Genomic DNA, 23185 nt, shown 5'->3' on the forward strand with positions numbered 1-23185 from the left:
CCGGTCTGGAATAGGTTTGGCTGATCTGGATTGGTACACGCTGGGCCAGACTGGTTCATAGCGGTTTGAGCTGGGACAGTAGCTTATACTGGTTTGGACTGGTTTGAGTTGGGTTATACTGGGATAGACTGGGACGTCCTGGGTTATATTGGGACAAACTGGGGTATACTGGGCTAAACTGGGTTATATCAGCCTGGACTGGGATGAACGGAAATATATTCCGTGAAATTGGTTTCTATTGGTCTGGACTGGGATATACTGGGGCAAACTGGTTTATACTGGCCTGGGCGAGGTTATACTGGGGTGGACTGTGATATACCAGGACGTATTGGGCTAGACTGGGGTGTAATGGGATGGACTGGGATATGCTGGGCCACGCTGGTTTGTACTGGAGACAGGAGGGGAAAATGGTGGGAAATGTGAGGGGAAAAGGGCGGGAAAGGTGAGGGGGGAAAAGGGCGGGAAACGTGAGGGGAAAAGGGAGGGAAAGGTGAGGGGGAAAGGGAGGGAAAGGTGAGGGGAAAAAGGAGGGAAAGGTGAGGGGGGAAAAGGGAGGGAAAGGTGAGAGGAAAAAGGGTAAGAAATTTGAAGGGGAAAAGGGCGGGAAATGGGGAAAAGGGAAGGAAGCGTGAGGGGAAAAAGGGCGGGAAATGTGAGGGGAGAGGGAAAGGTGAGGGGGGAAAAGGGAAACGTTGGGGGGAAAGGAAGGGAAACATGAGGGAAGGAAAAGGCGGGAAATATGAGGGGAAAAGGGAGGGAAAGGTGAGGGGAAAAGGGAGAGAAATGGGGAAAAGGGAAGGAAGCGTGAGGGGAAAAAGGGTGGGAAATGTGAGGGGAGAAAAGGGAGGGAAATGTGAGGAGAAAAAGGGCCCTGGCCAAATCCCCATGGGGTCCCTCCCCAAACTGGGTTAATTAACAAACACCAAACGATGACTCCGTTAATTGATGCTGAAGGTGGGGTTTATTGGGGGAAGGGGTTTATCTGGGGGGGGGGGGGGGGGGGGCGTCGTGCCAGTGCGGATGGTGATGATGAAGGTGATGAAGGTGATGATGAAGGTGATGAAGGTGATGATGAAGATGATGATGATGAAGGTGACGATGCTGGGGGGCTCCTCCTGCAGGAGATGGGGGGGATTTGGGGGGGGAGGATCTCCCACCCCCCCCCCCCCAAGTTTGGGGAGGGGTCCTGTGTTTTTGGGGAGGGGGTCCCAGGATTTTGGGGGGGGGGGGGGGTCTCACCCTCAGGCTGCTGCCCCCTCGAACTTCTTCTTGCGGCCCTCCATCCCGCTCATGGCGTCCACGTTCTTGCGCCAATCCCCGACCTCACGGCTCTCCTGGGACATGTCCCCCGTGTCCCCAAGGTCCTCCCACGTCCCCAAAACAGCCCGAAACCACCCCAAAACGCTGCCGGGTCCCCTCTCCCGCCGTGTCCCCGAAGCGCCCTCACCTTCTCGGCGTCGTCCTTGCGCACCTGGCGCAGCCCGGCCCTCAGGTCCGTCCCCACGCGGGACTTTGTCCCCAGCAGCGCCGCCATCATGGCGTCGGCCGAGAGCCGCACCCCGCCGCAGGTTGGGCCGCACGAAGCGCCCGGCGGCCACCCGGCGCCGCAGCTCCTCCAGCTTCGGGGACATGGGGGGCATCGGGGGGCATGGGGGGCATCGGGGACATCGGGGGCGATGGGGGGCATTGGGGACATCAGGGACATCGGGGACATGGGGGGCAATTGGGGGCGATCGGGGGCATCGGGGGCGATGGGGGGCATTGGGGGCATCGGGGGCGATCGGGGGCATTGGGGGCGATGGGGGGCATTGGGGGCGATTGGGGGCGATCAGGGGCATCGGGGGCGATCAGGGACATCGGGGACATCGGGGGCGATTGGGGACATTGGGGACATCGGGGACATGGGGGGCAATTGGGGGCAGTTGGGGGACATCGAGGGTGATTGGGGACATCGGGGGCGATTGGGGGCGATCAGGGGCATCGGGGGCGATGGGGGGCATTGGGGGCATTGGGGGCATCGAGGGTGATTGGGGACATCGGGGGCGATCGGGGCTGTCCCCATGTCCCCGTGCCCGGTGCTGTCCCCGTGTCCCCACGCCCGGTGCTGTCCCCATGCCTGGGGCTCTCCCCGTGCCTGGCACTGTCCCCGTGTCCCAACGCCCTCCCGGCGCTGTCCCCGTGCCCGCTGCTGTCCCCGTGCCCGGTACTGTCCCCGTGTCCCCACGCTGTCCCCGTGTCCCCGTGCCCGCCGCTGTCCCCCCGCGCTGTCCCCGTGTCCCAATGCCCTCCCGGTGCTGTCCCCGTGTCCCCGTGCCCGCTGCTGTCCCTGTGCCCGGTGCTGTCCCCGTGTCCCTGTGCCCTCCCGGTGCTGTCCCCGTGTCCCCGTGCCCGCTGCTGTCCCCGTGCCCGGTGCTGTCCCCATGTCCCTGTGCCCTCCCGGCGCTGTCCCCGTGCCCGCTGCTGTCCCCGTGCCCCCACCTCGGTGACGTTCTTGCTGACGCGTGTCCCCATGTCGTAGCGCTCCTCGTCCACGCGCCACACGCGGGCGTGCAGCTCCCGGCACAGCTCCTGGGGGGACAGCGGGGGGACAGCGGGGGGACAGAGGGGGGACAGAGAGGGGACAGAGGGGGGGACGGCGGGGTCACCAGAGCCACCAGGACACCCCAATGCCCCCCAATGCCCCCAATGTCCTCGATGTCCCCAATGCCCCCAATGTCTCCCCAATGTCTCCCCAATGCCCCCCAATGCCCCCCAATGCCCCCCCAATGTCCCCAATGCCCCCCAATGTCCCCAATGCCCCCCAATGCCCCCCAATGTCCCCAATGCCCCCCCAGTGCCCCCCAATGCCCCCCCAATGTCCCCAATGCCCCCAATGTCCCCAATGTCTCCCCAATGCCCCCCAGTGCCCCCCAATGTCCCCCAATGCCCCCAATGCCCCCCAGTGCCCCCCAATGTCCCCCAGTGCCCCCCGATGTCCCCCCAATGTCCCCAATGCCCCCAATGCCCCCCAATGTCCCCAATGTCCCCCCAATGCCCCCCCAATGCCCCCAATGCCCCCCAATGCCCCCCAATGCCCCCAATGCCCCCAGTGCCCCCCAATGCCCCCAATGCCCCCCAATGCCCCCAATGCCCCCCAGTGCCCCCCAGTGCCCCCCAATGCCCCCAGTGCCCCCCAGTGCCCCCCCCAATGCCCCCAATGCCCCCAGTGCCCCCCAATGCCCCCAGTGCCCCCCAGTGCCCCCCCAGTGCCCCCCAGTGCCCCCTCACCTGCAGCTCTGCCACCCCCAGCCCCTCCAGGGCCGCCAGGGGTGGGCACAGCTCCCCCAGCACCCGAATTTTCTCGGCCGCCCTCTCCTGCTCCTCCCTCTCCAGCTCCCGCTTCGCCCTCTGCAGCAGCAGCGTCTGCGGGACACAAGGGGGGGCCCCCCCCAAAAAAAAATTTGGGGACCCCCCCCCCCACCCCACCACGCCAGAAAATATTCGGGACCTCCCCAAAAACATCAAGGGGTGGCCCCCGAAATTTGGGGACGAAGCCCTCGGATTTAGGTGGAGGCAGGAGGTGGGGTTTTCTCTGGTGGGGGGAAATTTGGGGATCCCCCCCAAAAATTTGGGGATCCCCAACCCCCAGGGACCCCCCCTCCTTCCCAAAAATTTGGGGATCCCACCCCAACCGCCAGGGACCCCCCCCCCACCCAAAAATCAGGGGATTCCCCCCCCAAAATTCAGGGATGCCCCCAAAAGTTAGGGAGCCTCCCAGAGACCCCAAAATTTGGGGATCCCGCCAAAAATGCGGGGACCCTCCCCCCGAAAATTTGGGGACCCCCCCAGGGACCCCCCCCTCACCTTCAGCTGGAGCTTCCGGGAGGCCGAAATTTTGGATTTTCTCTGGGGGAGGGAAAGGTGGGGTCAGAATTTGGGGGTGATTTTGGGTGGGAAGTGAGGGATTTTGGGGTTTTTTTTGGGGGGGTGTTTCCTCGGGGTTTTTTGGGTGGGATCTTGGGGTGGATTTTGGGTGGGAATTGAGGGATTTGGGGGAGTTTGGGGTTTTTTTTGGGAGTTTCCTCGGGGTTTTTTGGGGGGGATCTTGGGGTGGGGGTTTGGGGTGGATTTTGGGTGGGAATTGAGGGATTTTGGGGAGTTTGGGGTTTTTTTGGGGAGTTTCCTCAGGGTTTTTTGGGTGGGATCTTGGGGTGGATTTTGGGTAAGAATTGAGGGATTTTGGGGTCTTTTTGGGGAGTTTCCTCGGGGTTTTTTGGGCAAGATCTTGGGGTGGATTTTGGGTGGGAATTGAGGGATTTTGGTTTTTTTTGGGGGGTGTTTTCTCAGGGTTTTTTTGGGGGGGATCTTGGGTAGGAATTGAGGGATTTTGGGGTTTTTTGGGGGAGTTTCCTCGGGGTTTTTTGGGCAAGATTTTGGGGTGGATTTTGGGTGGGAATTGAGGGATTTTGGGGGAGTTGGGGGTTTTTTTGGGGTGTATCCTCGGGGTTTTTTGGGGGGTGGATTTTGGGTGGGAATTGAGGGATTTTGGGGAGTTTGGGTTTTTTTTGGGGAGTTTCCTCGAGGTTTTTTGGGCGGGATCTTGGGGTGGATTTTGGGGGCGATTTTGGGTGGGAATTGAGGGATTTTGGGGAGTTTGGGGTTTTTTTGGGGGGTGTTTCCTCAGGGTTTTTTTGGGGCGGGATCTTGGGGTGGATTTGGGGTGGGAATTGAGGGATTTTGGGGGTCTGGAGATTTGGAGTTTTTTGGGTTTTTTGGGGTTTTTTTGGGCTCTTTGGTATCTTTGGGATTTACTGGGGGGGGGAGGGTTCCTGGGGGGTTTTTGGGGGTGGATTTTGGGGTATTTTGGGGCGTTCCGAGCCCCCCGTGCCCACCTTGGCGTGCGGCTCCACGGCGTAGCCCCGGTAATTGGCCGAGGACTTGCGGCGGAGGGGGGGGGGGGCTGCGGGGGGGGGGTCCGGGGGGGCCTCCCCCTCCCCCTCCTCCCCCTCCTCCTCCTCCGGGGGTCTCTGCGTCACGGGGGGGGAGGGGTTAAACGGGGGAGGGGCCCCAAACGTTGAGGGGGGGGAGGGGAATTCGGGGAGGGGTCTCACCGGGGTGTCCTCCCTGGAGGGGGGGGAGGAGAGAGAGAGAGAGAGAGAGAAGGGTTAGAGACCCCAAAAAGGGGTGGGAGACCCCCAAAACGGGGTGGGAGACCCTAAAAATGGGTTAGAGACCCCAAAAATGGGGTGGGAGACCCCAAAAAGGGGTGGGAGACCCTAAAAATGGGTTTAGAGACCCCAAAAAGGGGTGGGAGACCCCAAAACGGGGTGGGAGACCCTAAAAATGGGTTTAGAGACCCCAAAAATGGGGTGGGAGACCCCAAAATGGGGTGGGAGACCCCAAAAAGGGCGTTGGAGACCCAAAAATGGGGTTGTAGACCCCCAAAACGGGGTTGGAGACCCTAAAAATGGGGTGGGAGACCCCCCCCAGAGCACCTGGGCCCCAAAATCCCTCAATTCCCACCCAAAATCCCCCCAAAAACCACCCGGACCCCAAAATCCCTCAATTTCCACCCAAAACTCCCCCCAAAACTCCCCCCCAAAAACCACCCGGATCCAAAATCCCTCAATTCTCACCCAAAATCCGCCCAAAAAAATGCCCGGACCCCAAAATCCCTCAATTTCCACTCAAATTGAGCCGAGACCTCCCCCCCCCCCCGCCCAAATTGGGGCTGGGACGCCCCCAACGCCCCCTCCCCACCCCCCCCCGCGACCCCCACTCACTCCTCGGCCATCCGGGCGCTGCTGGAAAACACGGGGGGGTCACGGGGGGGTCACGGGGGGGGTCACGGGACCCCCCCCAAAATTCCAACCCCCCCCTCCCCCACCCCAAACCTGCCCCTATTTGGGGCCGGCGCTGATAAGGGAGGGGGAGGAGGGCTAAAAATAGCCCCTTATCAGCCCCTCCCCCCCCCCGCGGGGGACAGAGCCGCCCCTCCCCCCCCCCACCCCCACCCCCACCCCTCCCCAAGGGCAGCCAGGACGCGGAGACCCCCCCCCCCCCCCAAAAAAAAATCCCCAAAAATCCCCAAAACCACCCCAAAAAGCGGGGGGACCCCGCCAGGAGCCTGAGACCCCCCCCAATCACCCCTCCCAAAACCCCCCCGGGACCCCCCAAAGCCACCCCAAACACCCCCGGGGACACCCCCAGGACCCTGAGACCCCCGCCCCAAAACCTCCTGGGACCCCCCCCCCCCTCCCAAAACCCGGGGATCCCTCGGGACCCCCCCAGGACTCTGCGACCCCCCCCCCCAAATTCCCCCCCCCAAACCCCTCGGGACCCTGAGACCCTCCCCCAAATCACCCCCAAACCCCCCTGGGACCCCTCCCACACACCCCAGGACCCCCAAAACCCCCCCAAAACCCCCCCGGAGCCGCCCCCTCCCCCCTAAAATGACCCCCCCCCCCACGGTACCTGCGGGAGCGGAGCCGTGGGAAAGCGGCGGCGCTTTATGAATGGGAGGGGGCGGGGCCTCGGGCGGGGGGCGGGGCCTAGGGGGGCGGGGCCTCGGGCGGGGGGCGCGGTCATGAATGGGAGGGGGCGGGGCTTAAAGGGGGCGGGGGACGGGATTTGGGGAGGGAATTTGGGGGCATTTTGGGGGTCCTGGGGAGGGATTTGGGGGTCCTGAGGGGGGATTTTGGGGGTCCCGGGGATATTTTGGGGGTCCCGGGGGGGGATTTGTGGGTCCTGAGGGGGAATTTGGGGGTCCTGAGGAGGGATTTGGGGGTCCTGAGGGGATTTTGGGGTCCCGGGGAGGGATTTGGGGGTCCTGAGGGGATTTTGGGGTCCCGGGGAGGGATTTGGGGGTCCTGAGGGGGAACTTGGGGGTCCCGGGGGGGATTTGGGGGTCCTGAGGGGATTTTGGGGTCCCTGAGGGGGGATTTGGGGATCCTGAGGGGATTTTGGGGGTCCCGGGGGGGGAGTTTGGGGGTCCTGAGGAAGAATTTGGGGGTCCTGAGGGGAGATTTGGGGGTCCTGAGGGGGAATTTGGGGGTCCTGGGGAGGGATTTGGGGGTCCTGAGGGGATTTTGGGGGTCCTGAGGGGGAATTTGGGGGTCCCGAGGGGATTTTGGGGTCCTGAGGGGATTTTGGGGGTCCCCGGGGGGAATTTGGGGGTCCTGAGGAGGGATTTGGGGGTCCCGGGGGGGAATTTGGGGGTCCTGAGGGGATTTGGGGGTCCTGGGGAGGGATTTGGGGTCCCTGAGGGGATTTTGGGGGTCCCGGGAGGGGATTTTGGGGGTCCTGGGGGATTTTGGGGAGGATTTGAGGGGCGGGTCTCAGGGACTGAGGGGACAATTTGGGGAGGGGTCTCAGGGAATGGAGAAGATAACTTGGGGAGGGGTCCCGGGGGCTGGGAGGGTGATTTGGGGGGGATTTGGGGCGGGGGGGGGGGGGTCTCAGGGACTGGTGGGACAATTTGGGGAGGGGTCTCAGGGACTGGTGGGACAATTTGGGGGATTTGGGTCGGGGGTCTCGGGCACTGAGAGGACAATTTGGGGAGGGGGATCTCGGGCACAGCGAGGGCGATTTGGGTCGGGGGTCTCGGGCACTGACGGGGCTGTTTTTGGGGGGGGGGGGGGGAGGGGGTCTCTCGGTGCCCGAGACGGGGACAATTTGGGGAGGGGTCTCAGGGCGGGGGGGCCCTGCGGAAGCGCGCGTGGGCGGGGGGCTCGCCGGGCCCCCCCCAGGGCTCGAAGCCCCCGCCCGCGCCAGCGCCGCCGCCCGCGCCCGGAGCGCCTCGAGCTGGGGGGGCCGCAGGGTGGGCACGAACCTGGGGAGGGGGCGGAATGTGGGGAGGGGGCGCGGGGCAATTCGGGGCGGGGGCGGAATTCGGGGAGGGGGCGGAATTCGGGGAGGGGGCGCGGGGCCGTCAGCGGGCGGAATTGGGGAGGGGGCGGAATGTGGGGAGGGGCGCGGGGCCGTCAGCGGGAGGGGGCGGAATTTGGGAAGGGGGCGGAATTTGGGGACGGGGGCGGAATTCGGGGAGGGACGGAATTTGGGGAGGGGGCGCGGGGCCGTCAGCGGGCAGGGGGAATTTGGGGAGGGTGCGGAATTTGGGGAGAGGGCGCGAGGCCGTCAGCGGGCAGGGGAATTTGGGGAGGGTGCGGAATTTGGGGAGGGGGCGGAATTGGGGGCGGGGGCGCGGGGCCGTCAGCGGGCGGGGGGAATTCGGGGAGGGGGCGGAATTTGGGGAGAGGGCGCGAGGCCGTCAGCAGGCGGGGGAATTTGGGGAGGGGGCGGAATTTGGGGAGGGGGCGCGGGGCCGTCAGCGGGCAGGGGGCGGAATTTGGGGAGGGGGCGGAATTTGGGGAGGGGGCGCGGTACCCACGTGGGCAGCTCCAGCAGCAGCGCCGCCCCCGGCGCCGCCAGCGCCCCCAGCTCGGGGCCGAGCGCGGGGAGCGCCCTGGGCAGGGGGCCCGCAGAGACCCCAGACTCAATTCGGGACCCCCGGCGGCTGAGGGAGAGACCCCCAAACCCCCATCGGGACCCCCAGGAGCCCCAAAATCCCCCCCAAACCCCCTCCAGGACTCCCCAAATCCCCCCCAGACCCCTCCAGGAGCCCCAAAATCCCCCCAAATCCCCCCAGGACCCCAAAATTCCCCCAAAACCCGTCCAGGACTCCCCAAATCCCCCCCCAGACCCCCCCGGATCCCCCCAGGACCCCCAAAATCCCCCCAACCCCCCCCCATCCCCTCGGGACCCCCCCCCCGACCCCTCCAGGACTCCCCAAATCCCCCCCAGACCCCCAAAATCCCCCCAGGACCCCCCCAAACCCCTCCAGGACTCCGCCCCAGGACCCCCAAAATCCCCCCAGGACTCCCCAAAACCCCTCCAGGACCCCCACCGATCCCTCCAGGACCCCCCCCAAATCCCCCCCACTTCCCCCCAGGACCCCAAAACCCCCCCAAATCCCCCCCAGCCACCCCCCGGGCCCCCCCCCCCGGGACCCCCGCCCACCTCCAGCTCAGCACCAGCAGCCGGCAGAGCCCCCCGAGGCGGGCGGGGGGTCGCGGGGGGGCCCCCCAAGGGCAGGAACCGGACCCGGAGCGGGAGCGGAGCCAGGGACCCTGCGGGGGGAGGGGCGGGGGGGGCACGGGGGGTCAGGGAAGGATTTGGGGGGGCACGGGGGGAGCACGGGGGGGGTCAGGGGAGGATTTGGGGGGGCACGGGGGGTCCTGGGGGGGTCAGGGAAGGATTTGGGGGGACACGGGGGGGGCACGGGGGGGTCAGGGAAGGATTTGGGGGGGCACGGGGGGGGTCCTGGGGGGGTCCTGGGGGTCAGGAAGGATTTGGGGGGACACGGGGGGGGCACGGGGGGGTCAGGGAAGGATTTGGGGGTCCCGGGGGGTCCTGGGGGGGTCAGGGAAGGATTTGGGGGGGCACGGGGGGTCCTGGGGGGGTCCTGGGGGTCAGGGGAGGATTTGGGGGGGCACGGGGGGTCCTGGGGGGGGTCAGGGAAGGATTTGGGGGGGCACGGGGGGTCCTGGGGGGGTCAGGGAAGGATTTGGGGTGTCCTGGGGGGGTCCTGGGGAGTCAGAGAAGGATTTGGGGGGACACGGGGGGGGGCACGGGGGGGTCAGGGGAGGATTTGGGGGTCCCGGGGGGGACACGGGGGGGTCAGGGAAGGATTTTGGGGGGCACGGGGAGGATTTGGGGGGGCACGGGGGGGTCAGGGGAGAATTTGGGGGGGCACGGGGGGGTCAGGGAAGGATTTGGGGGGGCACGGGGGGGTCACGGGGAGGATTTGGGGGGGGCACGGGGGGGGCACGGGGGACGCTCACCCAGCGGGCTGGAATCGTCGCCGGGGGGGTCCCGCTCCTCGGGGGGGGGGTCCCGGTCCCCGGGGGGGTCCCCGGGGGGGTCCCGGTCCCTGGGGGTGTCCCCGGGGGGGGTCCCTGGGGGTGTCCCCGGGGGGGTCCCCGGTGAGCAGCTCGTGCAGCAGCGCGGTGACAGCAGCCAGGGACCGCTCGGTGGCCGTCTGGGGGTGACACCGGGGGGGGGGGGGGGTCCCGTGAGAGACCCCGACCCCCCCTCAAAACCTCCCCCCCCCCCCTCCCCCCCCCGCACCTCCGGGGGGCTCCGGAGCTCGCCGGGGTCGAGGCCGAAGCTGAGGAAGGGTCCGGTCACGGTGTCCCCCCAGTAACCGGGGGGTGACACCGACTGCCCGTCCTGGGGGGGCACCGAGTGACCACAGCGACCAGAGTGACCACCAGAGTGACCAGAGTGCCCAGAGTGACCAGAGTGCCCACAGTGCCCACAGTGCCCAGAGTGACCAGAGTGACCAGAGTGCCCAGAGTGACCAGAGTGCCCACAGTGCCCACAGTGCCCAGAGTGACCAGAGTGACCAGAGTGCCCACAGTGCCCACAGTGCCCAGAGTGACCAGTGACCAGAGTGCCCACAGTGCCCACAGTGCCCACAGTGCCCAGAGTGACCAGAGTGACCAGAGTGACCAGAGTGCCCACAGTGCCCACAGTGACCAGAGTGACCAGAGTGACCACAGTGCCCACAGTGACCACAGTGCCCACAGTGCCCAGAGTGACCAGAGTGCCCACAGTGCCCAGAGTGACCAGAGTGACCAGAGTGCCCACAGTGCCCACAGTGCCCAGAGTGACCAGAGTGACCAGAGTGCCCACAGTGCCCACAGTGCCCAGAGTGACCAGAGTGACCAGAGTGACCACAGTGCCCACAGTGCCCAGAGTGACCAGAGTGCCCACAGTGCCCAGAGTGACCAGAGTGACCAGAGTGACCACAGTGCCCAGAGTGCCCACAGTGACCAGAGTGCCCAGAGTGACCAGAGTGCCCACAGTGACCAGAGTGCCCACAGTGCCCAGAGTGACCAGAGTGCCCACAGTGACCACAGTGACCAGAGTGACCACAGTGACCAGAGTGCCCAGAGTGCCCACAGTGCCCACAGTGCCCAGAGTGACCAGAGTGACCACAGTGCCCACAGTGCCCACAGTGACCACAGTGCCCACAGTGCCCACAGTGCCCCGTGCCCCCCCCCCCGCCGTGCCCCCCACTCACGGCTCGGGGCCGGGGGTCGCTCAGCAGGGTGGGGTTGGGGGTCGCGCCCCCTCCCCCGAAGGCGTCGCCGCTCTCGCGCCAGCGCCCGAACTCGGCCGGGGACACCGTGGTGGCCTTGGGGACACGGCGGGGGGGCGGGGGGGGGGGGGTCACGGAGCCGGCCGGGATCCCGGAACCCCCCCCGGGATGTCCCCAGGGCTTCCCCGGTGCCCCCTCCGGTATCGGCCGGGATCCCCCACAACGTTCCCGGTGTCCCCCCGGTGTCCCCCCGGTGTCCCCAGTCCCCCCCGGGGTGTCCCCGCTGTCCCCCCCCCGGTGTCCCCCCCGTGCCCCCGCTGTCCCCCCGGGTGTCCCCGGTGTCCCCCCCCGGGTGTCCCCCCGGTCTCCCCCCGTGTCCCCGGTCCCCCCCGGTGTCCCCCCCGGTGCCGCCGTTACCCCCCCCGGGTGTCCCCGGTGTCCCCCCCCCGGTGTCCCCGGTCCCCCCCGTGTCCCCGGTCCCCCCCGGTGTCCCCCCCGGTGCCGCCGTTACCCCCCCGGTGTCCCCGGTCCCCCCCCCGTGTCCCCGGTCCCCCCCGGTGTCCCCCCCGGTGCCGCCGTTACCCCCCGTGGCTGCAGCGCCATCCGCAGCTCCCAGTCCGCCACGGCCGCCCGGGACTCGTAACGGGGCCCGAGGCGCCGCCGCAGCCGCCGGTCCCAGCCCGGGGGTCCCGGGGGTCCCGGGGGTCCCGGTTCCGCCTCCGGTACCGGCCCCGGGCCCGGCACCGCCCGCTCCCAGCGCCGCAGAACCGCCTCCAGCGCGTCCCGGTCCCGGCACTGCGGGAGGAGCGGCCCCGGTACCGGACAGCCCCGGTGTCCCCAGGACCGGACAGCCCCGGTACCGGACAGCCCCGGTGTCCTCAGGACTGGACAGCCCGGGTGTTCCCAGGACCGGACAGCCCCGGTACCGAACAGCACCAGTGTCCAGGCACCCGGTTCGGCCCAGCCTCGCTGCCCCCGGTGTCCCCAGGACTGGACAGCCCCCGGTACCGGGCAGCCCCGGAGTCCCCAGGACCCCTCCCAGCCCCGGTACCGGACAGCCCCGGTGTCCAGGCACCCGGTACCGGACAGCCCCGGTGTCCCCAGGACCCCTCCCATCTCCGGTACCGCCCATCCCCGGTGTCCAGGCCCCCGGTACCGGACAGCCCCGGTGTCCCCAGGACCCCTCCCATCTCCGGTACCGCCCATCCCCGGTGTCCCCAGGACCCCTCCCAGCCCCGGTACCGCCCCTCCCCGGTGTCCAGGCCCCCGGTTCGGCCCAGCCCCGGTTCGGACCTTCATGAGCCCCAGCTCGGCGGGCCCGTCCCGGTGCCGCTCGGTGCGGACCCAGCGGCGGAGGCGCCCCGCGGCCCCGCGCAGCAGCGCGGCCGTGCCGGGCCGGAGGCTCCCGGAGCCCAGCAGCTCCAGGATGGCGGCGGCGCGGGCTGCGGACACCGGGGGACACCGGAGGGGTCAGCGGGGGTCACCGGGGGGGGCAGCGGGGGGGTCACCGGGGGTCACCGGGGCGCTCCCGGTACCTGCGGGCCGGGGCCGGTCCGGGGCTTCCAGCGCCAGCAGGAGGAAGAGGAGCTGGCGGGCCACGGGCTCGGGGCTCTGCTCGGCCACGAAGAGCTGGGGGGCACCGGGAGATTCCCGGTAACACCGGGAGATTCCCGGGAACACCGGGAGACACCCGGGAACCCCCACACGGCACCTTCCCCCCGCCCCCCGCGCCCCTCCAGGGACCGCGACACCGCGACATCGCCCCCTCCCCTCCCGGTGACCCCTCCCGGTGACCCCTCCCGGTCCCGGTCCCTACGGTGATGTTGCGGGGGGGTCCCCGGCGGGCCCGGGCCGCCGTCATCAGCAGGTGCCGGCCCTCGGCCGCCCCCACCAGCAGCACCGAGGCCTCCGCCGCGGGGTCCGCGTCCGGGGGGACTGCGGGGAACGTGAGGGGAGCGCGGTCACCGGGAGTACCGGGAACGGTACCGGGCACCGGGACGGGGTCCGGGGGACGCTGCGGGCTCACGGTGCAGGCGCAGATCGATGGCCGGGGACAGCCCCCACCAGCACACGGTGCCCGCGGCCTCCTCCAGCGCGGCCGCCATGGCGGAGCCCTCACGGAGCGCCGGTAACCGCCGGTAACGCCCGGTAGCCAATCAGGAGCGAGAACGGCGCCGGTGAGCCGCGCGCGGACCAATAGGAAGCGAGAACGGCGGCGGGAAACGGCGGCGGACCAATGAGGAGCGAGGGCGGCGGAGCGGTCCCGCCCACCGGGACGCGGTTGCCGCGGTAACGACGGCGAAACCACGCCCTTCATTAGCATATCACCCACCCCGAATTAACATAACCCCGCCCCTCCTTAGCATAGCCCCGCCCCCGCGCTGTCCGCGGTGCTGAACGGGGGGGGCGGGGCCGCGGAATTTTGGGGTTTTCCCCCGTTTTTTTCCCTTAATGACGTCACCGATGACGCCACCCCGCCCTTTTTTTATCCCAAAGCCTCCGCCAGGGTCGGGCCTGGAGCGTTTATTCCCCCCCGGACTGGGGGGGTCATGGGATTGGGTGGGGGGGGGTTCTGGGGGTGCCGGTGACCCCACGGGAGGGGATTTTGGGGGAATTTTGGGGGTTTTTGGGGTCACCGGTCCATGGTGGCTTCCTCAGGGGGGGTCTCGAAGCAGAGCTGCAGCAGCCGCTCGCAGAATTCCAGCTCCTCCTGTGGGGAATTTGGGGAGGGGGGGGGGGTTCAGCCTCGAAATCCCAGGAATTTGCCCCAAAAACCTCGAGGGCTTTTACCCCAAAATCCTGGGGATTCCCCCCCTCCAAAATCCTGCAGATTCTCCCCAAAATCCCGTGGGTTTCCCCCCAGAATTCCAGGGGTTTTTTCCTCACAATCCCGCAGATTTCCTCCCCTCAAAAAATCCCAGATTTGCCCCAAAATCCCAGGATTTCTGCCCCTCCAAAATTCCAGATATTCCCTCCCCCCAAAATCCCGAGGATTCCCCCCAAAATCCCAGGAATTCCCCCCCCAAAATCCCAGGAATTTCCCCCCCAAAATCCTGAGGATTTGCCCCAAAATCCCAGGAATTTCCCTCAAAATCCCAGATTCCCCCAAAAAATCCCAGGAATTTCCCCCCAAAATCCTGAGGATTTCCCCGCAAATACCCAGGATTTCCCCCCCCCAAAATCTGGAGGACTTGCCCCAAAATCCCAGGAACTTCCCCCCCAAAATCCCAAGGATTTCCCCCAAAATCCCAGGAATTTCACCCCCAAACCCCCGAGGATTTCCCCCAAAATCCCAGGAATTTCCACCTAAAATCCCAAGGATTTCCCCCAAAATCCCAGGAATTTCTCCCCCAAAATCCCAGGAACTTTCCCCCCAAAATCACGAAGATTTCCCCCAAAATCCCAAGGATTTCCCCCAAAATCCCAGGAATTTCCCCCCCAAAAAATCCCAGGAACTTCCTCCCCAAAATCCCAAGGATTTGCCCCAAAATCCCAGGAACTTCCCCCCCAAAAAACCCCCGGGACTCCCCCCCCGACCCCGCCCATTTCCTGCCCCCCGCCCCCTTCGCGGTTTTGCCCAAAATCGCGGCGTTTTGCCCCAATTGCCTGGAACTCGTCGCGGCCCCGCAGCTGCTCCCGGCGCTCCCTCAGCAGCTCCTCCAGCCCCAGGCCGGGGGCTCGGCACTCCCGCACCCCCTCGGGGAAATCCGCCGCCAAACTGGGCCGAAAAACGCCCGTTTCGGGAAATCCGCTCCCAAAGCTGCCAGATCGCCCCAAAACCGCCCCAAAATCACCCAAAACCGCCCCAAAATCGCCCAAAACCGCCCAAGACCACCCCAAAACCGCCCAAAACCGCCCAAATCCGCCCCAAAACCACCCAAAACTGCCCCAAAACCGCCCCAAAACCGCCCCAAAATCACCCAAAACCGCCCCAAAATCGCCCAAAACCGCCCAAATCCGCCCCAAAACCACCCAAAACTGCCCCAAAACCGCCCCAAAACCGCCCAAAACCGCCCCAAAATCACCCAAAACCACCTCAAAACCGCCCCAAAACCGCCCAAAATCGCCCCAAAATCACCCCAAAACCGCCCCAAAATCACCCAAACCCGCCCCAAAATCACCCAAAACCGCCCAAAACTGCCCCAAAATCACCCAAAACTGCCCCAAAATCGCCCCAAAATCACCCAAAACTGCCCCAAACCGCCCCAAAACCGCCCAAAACCGCCCCAAAATCACCCAAAACCGCCCCAAAATCACCCCAAAATCACCTAAAACTGCCCCAAAATCGCCCAAAACTGCCCCAAACCCCACCCCTGACGGGAAATCCGCCCCACAAAACCCCCCCCGGCAGCGCCAGATCGCCCCAAAACCGCCCCAAAACCACCCAAAATCACCCAAAACTGCCCCAAAATCACCCAAAACCGCCCCAAAACCACCCAAAAATGCCCCAAAACCACCCAAAATCGCCCCTAAATCACCCAAAACCGCCCCAAAACAGCCCAAAACCACCCCAAATCACCCAAAACCGCCCCAAAATCACCCCAAAACCGCCCCAAAATCGCCCAAAACCGCCCCAAAATCCAGCCCCGCGTCCCCGCCGGGAAATCCGCAACCAAACCGGGGGAGAAACGGGGAATTTTGGGGAGTTTTGGGAATTTTTGGGGAGTTTGGGTTCCCGAAACCATCCCAGGACTCCCCAAATCACCCAAAACCGCCCCAAAATCAACCCCGGACCCCCAAAACCACCCCAAGACCCCCGAACGCTCCGAAATTTTGGGATTTCCCTCCAAATTTTGGGATTTCCCGCAGGATTTTTGGGATTTCCCCCCAAAATTTTGGCATTTCTCCCCAAATTTTGGCATTTCCCTCAGGATTTTTGGGCATTTCCCCCCAAATTTTGGGATTTCCTCCAGGATTTTTGGCACTTCCCTCAGGATTCCTGGGGGTTTTCCCGGGATTTGGGATTTTCCCCGGGATTTTTGGATTTTCCCCGGGATTTTTGGGGTTCTCCCGGGATTTTTGGGGTTCTCCCAGAATTTGGGGAGCCCCCCGGGGGTCCCTCCCCCCCCTCAGAGTGACCCCAACCCCTCCCCCACCCTTAACCCCTTCTCCCCCATTTTTGGGGCGTTTCCCCTCAGGATTTCACCATTTCCTTGGGGATTTTGGGGTTTTCCCCGGGATTTTTGGGGTTCTCCCGGGATTTTGGGGCTCTCCCAGAATTTGGGGAGCCCCCCGGGGGTCCCTCCCCCCCCTCAGAGTGACCCTAACCCCCCCCAATCCTTAACCCCTTCTCCCCCATTTTTGGGGCGCTTCCCTCAGGATTTCGCCATTTCCTTGGGGATTTTGGGGTTTTCCCCGGGATTTTTGGGGTTCTCCCGGGATTTTGGGGCTCTCCCAGAATTTGGGGAGCCCCCCGGGGGTCCCTCCCCCCCCTCAGAGTGACCCTAACCCCCCCCAATCCTTAACCCCTTCTCCCCCATTTTTGGGGCGTTTCCCTCAGGATTTCGCCATTTCCTTGGGGATTTTGGGGTTTTCCCCGGGATTTTTGGGGTTCTCCCGGGATTTTGGGGCTCTCCCAGAATTTGGGGAGCCCCCCGGGGGTCTCACGCACCCGCAGAGGGTCCCCAGGCCGTGCTCGTGGGCCCCGTCGTGCTCCGAGCGCAGCAGCGTCGCCACCTGGGCCACCAAACCCTGCCGGACCAGGGGGCCTGCGGGGGGGGGGGGGGCCGGGATTTTGGGGCCGTTTCGGCCGATTTTGGGTCATTCCGCCGTCGTTTCGGGGATTTTGGGGGCTTGAAGGGTCCAGGGAAGGGGGGGGAAGGGGGTTTTTGGGGGGTGTTTTGAGGGGGTTTTAGGGGTTTTTGGGGGCTGATGGTGTTTTATTTTGGGGGGGGTTGGGGTCGTTTTGGCGTCATTTTGGGGTCATTTTGGGGGATTTTGGGGTTGTTTTGAGGCTTTTGGGATCTTAGAGGGTTCTGGGAAGGGGTGGGGGATCTCAGGAAAGGGGTTTTTGGGAGGTTTTTTGGGTTCTTTTGGGAGGATTTTGGGTTATTTTGGGGTCTCGCTCCACAGACGGTGCTGGGGGAGGGTCCTAGAAGAGTTTTGGGGTCATTTTGGGGGATTTTGAAGTCATTTTGGGGGGATTTTGGGGCCATTTTGAGGCTTTTGGGATCCTAAAGGGTCCCAGGAAGGGGTGGGGGTCTCAGGAAAGGGGTTTTTGGGAGGTTTTTTGGGTTCTTTTGGGAGGATTTTGGGGTCTCGCTCCACAGACGGTGCTGGGGAAGGGTCCTAGAAGAGTTTTGGGGTCATTTTGGGGGATTTTGGGGTCATTTTGGGGGGATTTTGGGGTCATTTCAGGGATTTGGGGGTCCTAAAGATTCCTGGGAATGGCCAGGGGGATCAGGACAGGGATTTTGGGGAGGTTTTGGGGGGCAATTTTGGGGTTGTTTTAGGCGTTTTCGGGGTCTCGCTCCCCGGCCGCTGCCGGGGGGGTTTGGGGCCGTTTTTGGGGTGATTTGGGGGGTTTTTGGGGCTCACCTTTGAGGCGGGGGTGCTCTTTGAGCAGGCAGTGCAGCAGAAAAGCCGCCCGGGCCCTCAGGGGGGGGTGGGGGCTCTGCAGGGCCCCCCCCAAAACCTCGAGCCCCCCCAGGGCCTCGAGCTGCTCCAGCCCCTCCGGCTGCGCCCGCACCAGGCCTGGCCAGGGGGGGGAAAACGGGGTGAGAACCCCCGAAATCTGCCAAAAGCACCCCGAAAACCACCAAAACCACCCCAAAATCTGCCAAATCCACCCCAAAACCCGCCAAATCCACCCCAAAACCTGCCAAAAGCACCCCGAAAACCGCCAAAACCACCCCAAAAACCACCAAAACCACCCCAAAAACCGCCAAATCCACCCCCAAACCCACCAAATCCACCCCAAAACCCACCAAATCCACCCCAAAATCTGCCAAAAGCACCCCGAAAACCACCAAATCCACCCCAAAAACCGCCAAATCCACCCCAAAATCTGCCAAAAGCACCCCAAAACCACCAAATCCACCCCAAAACCACCAAAAGCACCCCAAAACCACCAAATCCACCCCAAAAACCGCCAAATCCACCCCAAAAACCACCAAATCCACCCCAAAATCTGCCAAATCCACCCCAAAAACCACCAAAAGCACCCCAAAAACCACCAAAAGCACCCCAAAATCTGCCAAATCCACCCCAAAAACCGCCAAAAGCACCCCAAAAACCGCCAAGTCCCCCCCAAGATCTGCCAAATCCACCCCAAAAACCACCAAATCTACCCCAAAATCTGCCAAAAGCACCCCCAAACCCACCAAATCCACCCCAAAAACCACCAAATCCACCCCAAAATCTGCCAAAAGCACCCCGAAAACCACCAAATCCACCCCAAAAACCACCAAATCCACCCCAAAAACCGCCAAATCCACCCCAAAACCACCCCAAAACCACCCCAAATCCCCCCAGGACCCCGCAAATCTCCCCCAAATCTCCCAAACCCCCCCCACAAACCACCCCTCAAACCCACCCCAACCTCCCCCCAGGACCCCCCCAAATTGCCCTGAAATGCCCCAAATCACCCTAAAACACCCCAAACACCCCAAACCACCCCAAATCACCCCAAATCCCCCCAAACACTCACAGGAGATGGCAAACAGGGCAGCCGGTGGCACTTGGGGGTCGGGGTCTCCCCGCAGCCCCCCCAAACACCCCAAACACCCCAAAATGCCCCAAATCACCCCAAAATCACCCCAAATCACCCCAAAACGCCCCCAAATCCCCCCAAACACCCCAAATCACCCCAAAATCCCCCCAAACACTCACAGGAGATGGCAAACAGGGCAGCCGGTGGCACTTGGGGGTCGGGGTCTCCCCGCAGCCCCCCCAAACACCCCAAATCACCCCAAACCCACCCTAAATCACCCCAAAATGCCCTCAGGACTCACAGGAGATGGCGAAGAGCGCGGCGGGCGGCACTTGGGGGTCGGGGTCTCCCCGCAGCCCCCCCAAACACCCCAAATCACCCCAAAACGCCCCATAACGCCCCCAAATCCCCCCAAACACCCCAAATCACCCTAAATCACCCCAAATCACCCCAAAACGCCCCCAAATCCCCCCAAACGCTCACAGGAGATGGCAAACAGGGTGGCGGGCGGCACTTGGGGGTCGGGGTCTCCCCGCAGCCCCCCCAAACACCCCAAACACCCCAAATCACCCCAAAACGCCCCCAAATCCCCCCAAACACCCCAAATCACCCTAAATCACCCCAAATCACCCCAAAATGCCCTCAGGACTCACAGGAGATGGCGAAGAGCGCGGCCGGCGGCACTTGGGGGTCGGGGTCTCCCCGCAGCCCCCCCAAACACCCCAAACCCACCCCAAATCACCCCAAATCACCCCAAATCCCCCCAAATCCCCCCAAACACTCACAGGAGATGGCGAAGAGCGCGGCGGGCGGCACTTGGGGGTCGGGGTCTCCCCGCAGCCCCCCCAAACACCCCAAATCACCCTAAATCACCCCAAATCACCCCAAAACGCCCCCAAATCCCCCCAAACGCTCACAGGAGATGGCAAACAGGGCAGCCGGCGGCACTTGGGGGTCGGGGTCTCCCCGCAGCCCCCCCAAACACCCCAAATCCCCCCAAACACCCCAAATCACCCCAAATCACCCCAAATCCCCCCAAACACTCACAGGAGATGGCGAAGAGCGCGGCGGGCGGCACTTGGGGGTCGGGGTCTCCCCGCAGCCCCCCCAAACACCCCAAATCACCCTAAATCACCCCAAATCACCCCAAAACGCCCCCAAATCCCCCCAAACGCTCACAGGAGATGGCAAACAGGGCAGCCGGCGGCACTTGGGGGTCGGGGTCTCCCCGCAGCCCCCCCAAACACCCCAAACCCACCCCAAATCACCCCAAATCACCCCAAATCCCCCCAAACACTCACAGGAAATGGCAAACAGGGCGGCGGGCGGCACTTGGGGGTCGGGGTCTCCCCGCAGCCCCCCCAGCAGCGCCGGCAGAGCCCCCAGCGCCAGCGCCCGGGCCTGGGCCCCCGGCAGGTTCTGGGCGCAGCGGCCCAGGAGCCGCGCGGCCCCCGCGCGCAGGGGGGCCCAGGGGTGCCCCAGCAGCCCCAGCGCCGCCTCCAGGCCCCCCAGCGAGCAGAAATCTGGGGGGAAAAGCGGCGGAAATGGGAGCGGGGAACGGGGAGCGGCCACGGAGGGCGCGGGAGCGGCTCGGAAGCGGAGAGAGAGGGGTGGGCCATCGGTGGCCACGCGGGGACCACCACACAGCCATCCGTGACCACCACAGACCCCTCAGGGACCACCACAGACCCATCCATGACCACCCCACACCCCTCAGGGACCACCACAGACCCATCCATGACCACCCCACACCCATCCGTGACCACCACAGACCCCTCAGGGACCACCACAGACCCCTCAGGGACCACCACAGACCCATCCGTGACCACCACAGACCCCTCAGGGACCACCACAGACCCATCCGTGACCACCACAGACCCCTCAGGGACCACCCCACACCCATCTGTGACCACCCCACACCCATCCGTGACCACCACACAGCCATCCGTGACCACCCCACACCCCTCAGGGACCACCCCACACCCATCTGTGACCCCTCAGTGACCACCCCACACCCCTCAGTGACCACCCCAAACCCATCCGTGACCACCCCACATCCGTGACCACCACAGACCCATCCGTGACCACCACAGACCCCTCAGTGACCACCCCACACCCATCCGTGACCACCCCACACCCATCAGTGACCACCCCACACCCATCCGTGACCACCCCACACCCATCAGTGACCACCCCACACCCATCTGTGACCCCTCAGTGACCACCCCACACCCCTCAGTGACCACCCCAAACCCATCCGTGACCACCCCACATCCGTGACCACCACAGACCCATCCGTGACCACCACAGACCCCTCAGGGACCACCCCACACCCATCCGTGACCACCCCACACCCACCCGTGACCACCACAAACCCATCCGTGACCACTCAGTGACCACTCAGTGACCACCCTGAGCCCTCAGTGACCACCCCACACCCACCCGTGACCACCCCAAACCCCTCAGAGACCACTCAGTGACCACCCAGACCTGTCAATGAGCACCCAGACCCCTCAGTGACCACCCCACACCCACCCGTGACCACCCCACACCCATCAGTGACCATTCAGTGACCACCCAGACCTGTCAATGAGCACCCAGACCCCTCAGTGACCACCCCAAACCCCCCCAGGAGCCCTCAGGCCCCCCCAAACCCCTCCCTGCCCCCCGCCGTACCCGTGGCGTTGTCCAGGCTCTCGCAGAGCTCGCCCAGCTCGTCCAGCGCCCGCTCGTGGGCTCCGGTGTCCCCAGGGCCCCTCTCGGCCGCCTCCTCGCCCGGACAGGGCCCGGCCAGGACCCCCAGGCAGCGCTGGAGCTCCCCCCGAGCCCCCCCGGCCCCGCCCAGCGCCTCGGACACGGCGGCGCGGAGCCACTGCTGCCGCTGGGGACGGGGGAGGGCCCCGAAATCAGCCCGAAGTCAGCCCGAAATCAGCCCCAAAATCAGGCCAAAGTCAGCCCAAAAGCAGCCCAAAATCAGCCCAAAGTCAGCCCGAAATCAGCCCCAAAGTCAGCCCAAAGTCAGCCCGAAGTCAGCCCAAAGTCAGCCCAAAATCAGCCCGAAATCAGTCCAAAATCAGCCCGAAATCAGCCCGAAGTCAGCCCAAAATCAGCCCCAAAATCAGCCCGAAGTCAGCCCGAAATCAGCCCCAAAGTCAGCCCAAAGTCAGCCCAAAAGCAGCCCAAAGTCAGCCCAAAGTCAGCCCAAAATCAGCCCCAAAGTCAGCCCAAAATCAGCCCCGAATCAGCCCAAAATCAGCCCGAAGCGCCCCAAAGTCAGCCCCGAAGTCAGCCCGAAGTCAGCCCCAAAGTCAGCCCGAAGTCAGCCCAAAATCAGCCCAAAATCAGCCCCGAATCAGCCCAAAATCAGCCCGAAGCGCCCCAAAGTCAGCCCCGAAGTCAGCCCCAAAATCAGCCCAAAGTCAGCCCCAAATCAGCCCAAAGTCAGCCCAAAGCGCCCCAAAATCAGCCCGAAGTCACCCCCGGCCCCGCCCCGAAAATCCTCGGAAACCACTCACAGCGTCGCCCAAAAAATCCCCCCCAAATCACCCGCGGGAACCCCCAAAATCCCCCCAAAATCAGCCCCCAGGAACCCCCAAAATCACCCGCGGGACCCGCAAAACCACCCCAAACCATCCAGAAAACACTCCAGACCACCCCAAACCCACCCCAGACCACACCAAGCCCCCCCAAACCCCCCCAAAACCACCCCAAATCACCCCAACACCTCCCGGGACCCCCAGAACCCCTCAGTGAGCCCCAAATCCCCCCTTGCGCCCCCAGGAGCCCTCGGGAGCCCCAGTTCCCCCCCCCAGAGAGCCCCCAAACCCCACACGGGCCCCCCTCACCTCCTCGCCCATGGGCTCCCGGGGCTCGGGCTGGGCCTCGCCGGCCACCACCGCCATCTCCAGCAGCCCCTGCAGCGTGTGCGGAGGGTCCCGCCGGCCCCCGCCGGCTCCGCCGCCCGCCGCTGCCGCCATCGCCCTCCCCGCGACCCCTCAGGGGATATCCGCGACCCCCGGGAGCTCCGGGACTGCCCGGGACCTCCTAACGCCGCCCGCCGCGCCTGGGCGCCGCCATCTTGGAAAGGGCGGGGTCGGGAGGCGGAAGGGGCGGGGCCTAAGGGCGGAAAGGGGGCGGGGCCTCGGCTGTATTGTTTATGGCCGGCCACACGCTGAGCTCATTGTGAGCCGGCGGCGCTGAGCGACAGCGTGGCCAGCCAATGGAAGCAAAAGCCGGGAGGGCGACGGCCAATAGGAAACGAGGAGGGCGGTCGGTTCCAGCCAATAGACGGGGAGGGGCGGGACTCATTCGGTTTTACCCAATGAGAAGACAGAGCGGCGTGACCGACCTCCCTCTCGGCCAATAGCAGGCCCACAACGGCGCGGACCAATGGGGGGGTGCTACCGCCTCCGCCAATCAGATCGCCGAGCGCCTCACGGCGGGGGGCGGGA

General features: G+C 65.0%; 3 protein-coding genes across 3 annotated transcripts; all 3 read right to left on the minus strand.

Annotated features, from left to right (window-relative positions):
* Positions 1-942: 942 nt before the first annotated feature.
* On the minus strand, positions 943-5780 carry TNNI3 (troponin I3, cardiac type). Its single transcript, XM_068999128.1, is given in 9 exon segments — positions 943-1115; positions 1240-1334; positions 1448-1558; positions 1560-1619; positions 2479-2568; positions 3268-3402; positions 3844-3885; positions 4872-5103; positions 5763-5780. Coding segments are annotated over 8 exon segments (774 nt in total). The 5' UTR covers positions 5774-5780; the 3' UTR covers positions 943-1115; positions 1240-1241.
* A 1886-nt stretch (positions 5781-7666) lies between these two features.
* On the minus strand, positions 7667-13188 carry DNAAF3 (dynein axonemal assembly factor 3). The gene is made up of 10 exons (XM_068999115.1): positions 13110-13188; positions 12900-13018; positions 12619-12712; positions 12326-12525; positions 11666-11878; positions 11066-11179; positions 10108-10209; positions 9822-10018; positions 8365-8443; positions 7667-7810 (listed from the first exon to the last, which is right to left on the minus strand). Exons 1-10 carry the CDS (start codon positions 13186-13188, stop codon positions 7667-7669), a joined length of 1341 nt encoding a protein of 446 aa, XP_068855216.1.
* Positions 13189-13598: 410 nt separating this feature from the next.
* HSPBP1 (HSPA (Hsp70) binding protein 1) lies at positions 13599-22826 on the minus strand. Its single transcript, XM_068999129.1, has 7 exons — positions 22580-22826; positions 21411-21615; positions 20036-20257; positions 17621-17776; positions 16695-16791; positions 14690-14801; positions 13599-13793 (listed from the first exon to the last, which is right to left on the minus strand). Exons 1-7 carry the CDS (start codon positions 22709-22711, stop codon positions 13716-13718), a joined length of 1002 nt encoding a protein of 333 aa, XP_068855230.1. The 5' UTR covers positions 22712-22826; the 3' UTR covers positions 13599-13715.
* Positions 22827-23185: the final 359 nt, after the last annotated feature.

Source organism: Aphelocoma coerulescens, unplaced genomic scaffold (assembly GCF_041296385.1).
Source record: "Aphelocoma coerulescens isolate FSJ_1873_10779 unplaced genomic scaffold, UR_Acoe_1.0 HiC_scaffold_233, whole genome shotgun sequence".
Lineage (NCBI taxonomy): Eukaryota > Metazoa > Chordata > Aves > Passeriformes > Corvidae > Aphelocoma > Aphelocoma coerulescens.

Bases quoted from the DNA above. Each gene is read 5' to 3' on its own strand.
- HSPBP1 (XM_068999129.1), bottom strand. From the start codon at position 22,711: ATGGCGGCAGCGGCGGGCGGCGGAGCCGGCGGGGGCCGGCGGGACCCT. The intron at 20,258-21,410 runs GTACGGCGGGGG...TTTTCCCCCCAG, and splicing joins GAGCCTGGACAACGCCACGG to ATTTCTGCTCGCTGGGGGGC. The intron at 14,802-16,694 runs GTGCGTGAGACC...TTTTCGGCCCAG, and splicing joins GGCCTGGGGACCCTCTGCGG to TTTGGCGGCGGATTTCCCCG.
- DNAAF3 (XM_068999115.1), bottom strand. From the start codon at position 13,188: ATGGCGGCCGCGCTGGAGGAGGCCGCGGGCACCGTGTGCTGGTGGGGG. The intron at 10,019-10,107 runs GTGCGGGGGGGG...TGTCACCCCCAG, and splicing joins AGCTCCGGAGCCCCCCGGAG to ACGGCCACCGAGCGGTCCCT. The intron at 7,811-8,364 runs GTACCGCGCCCC...CCCCCTCCCCAG, and splicing joins TGCTGGAGCTGCCCACGTGG to GTTCGTGCCCACCCTGCGGC.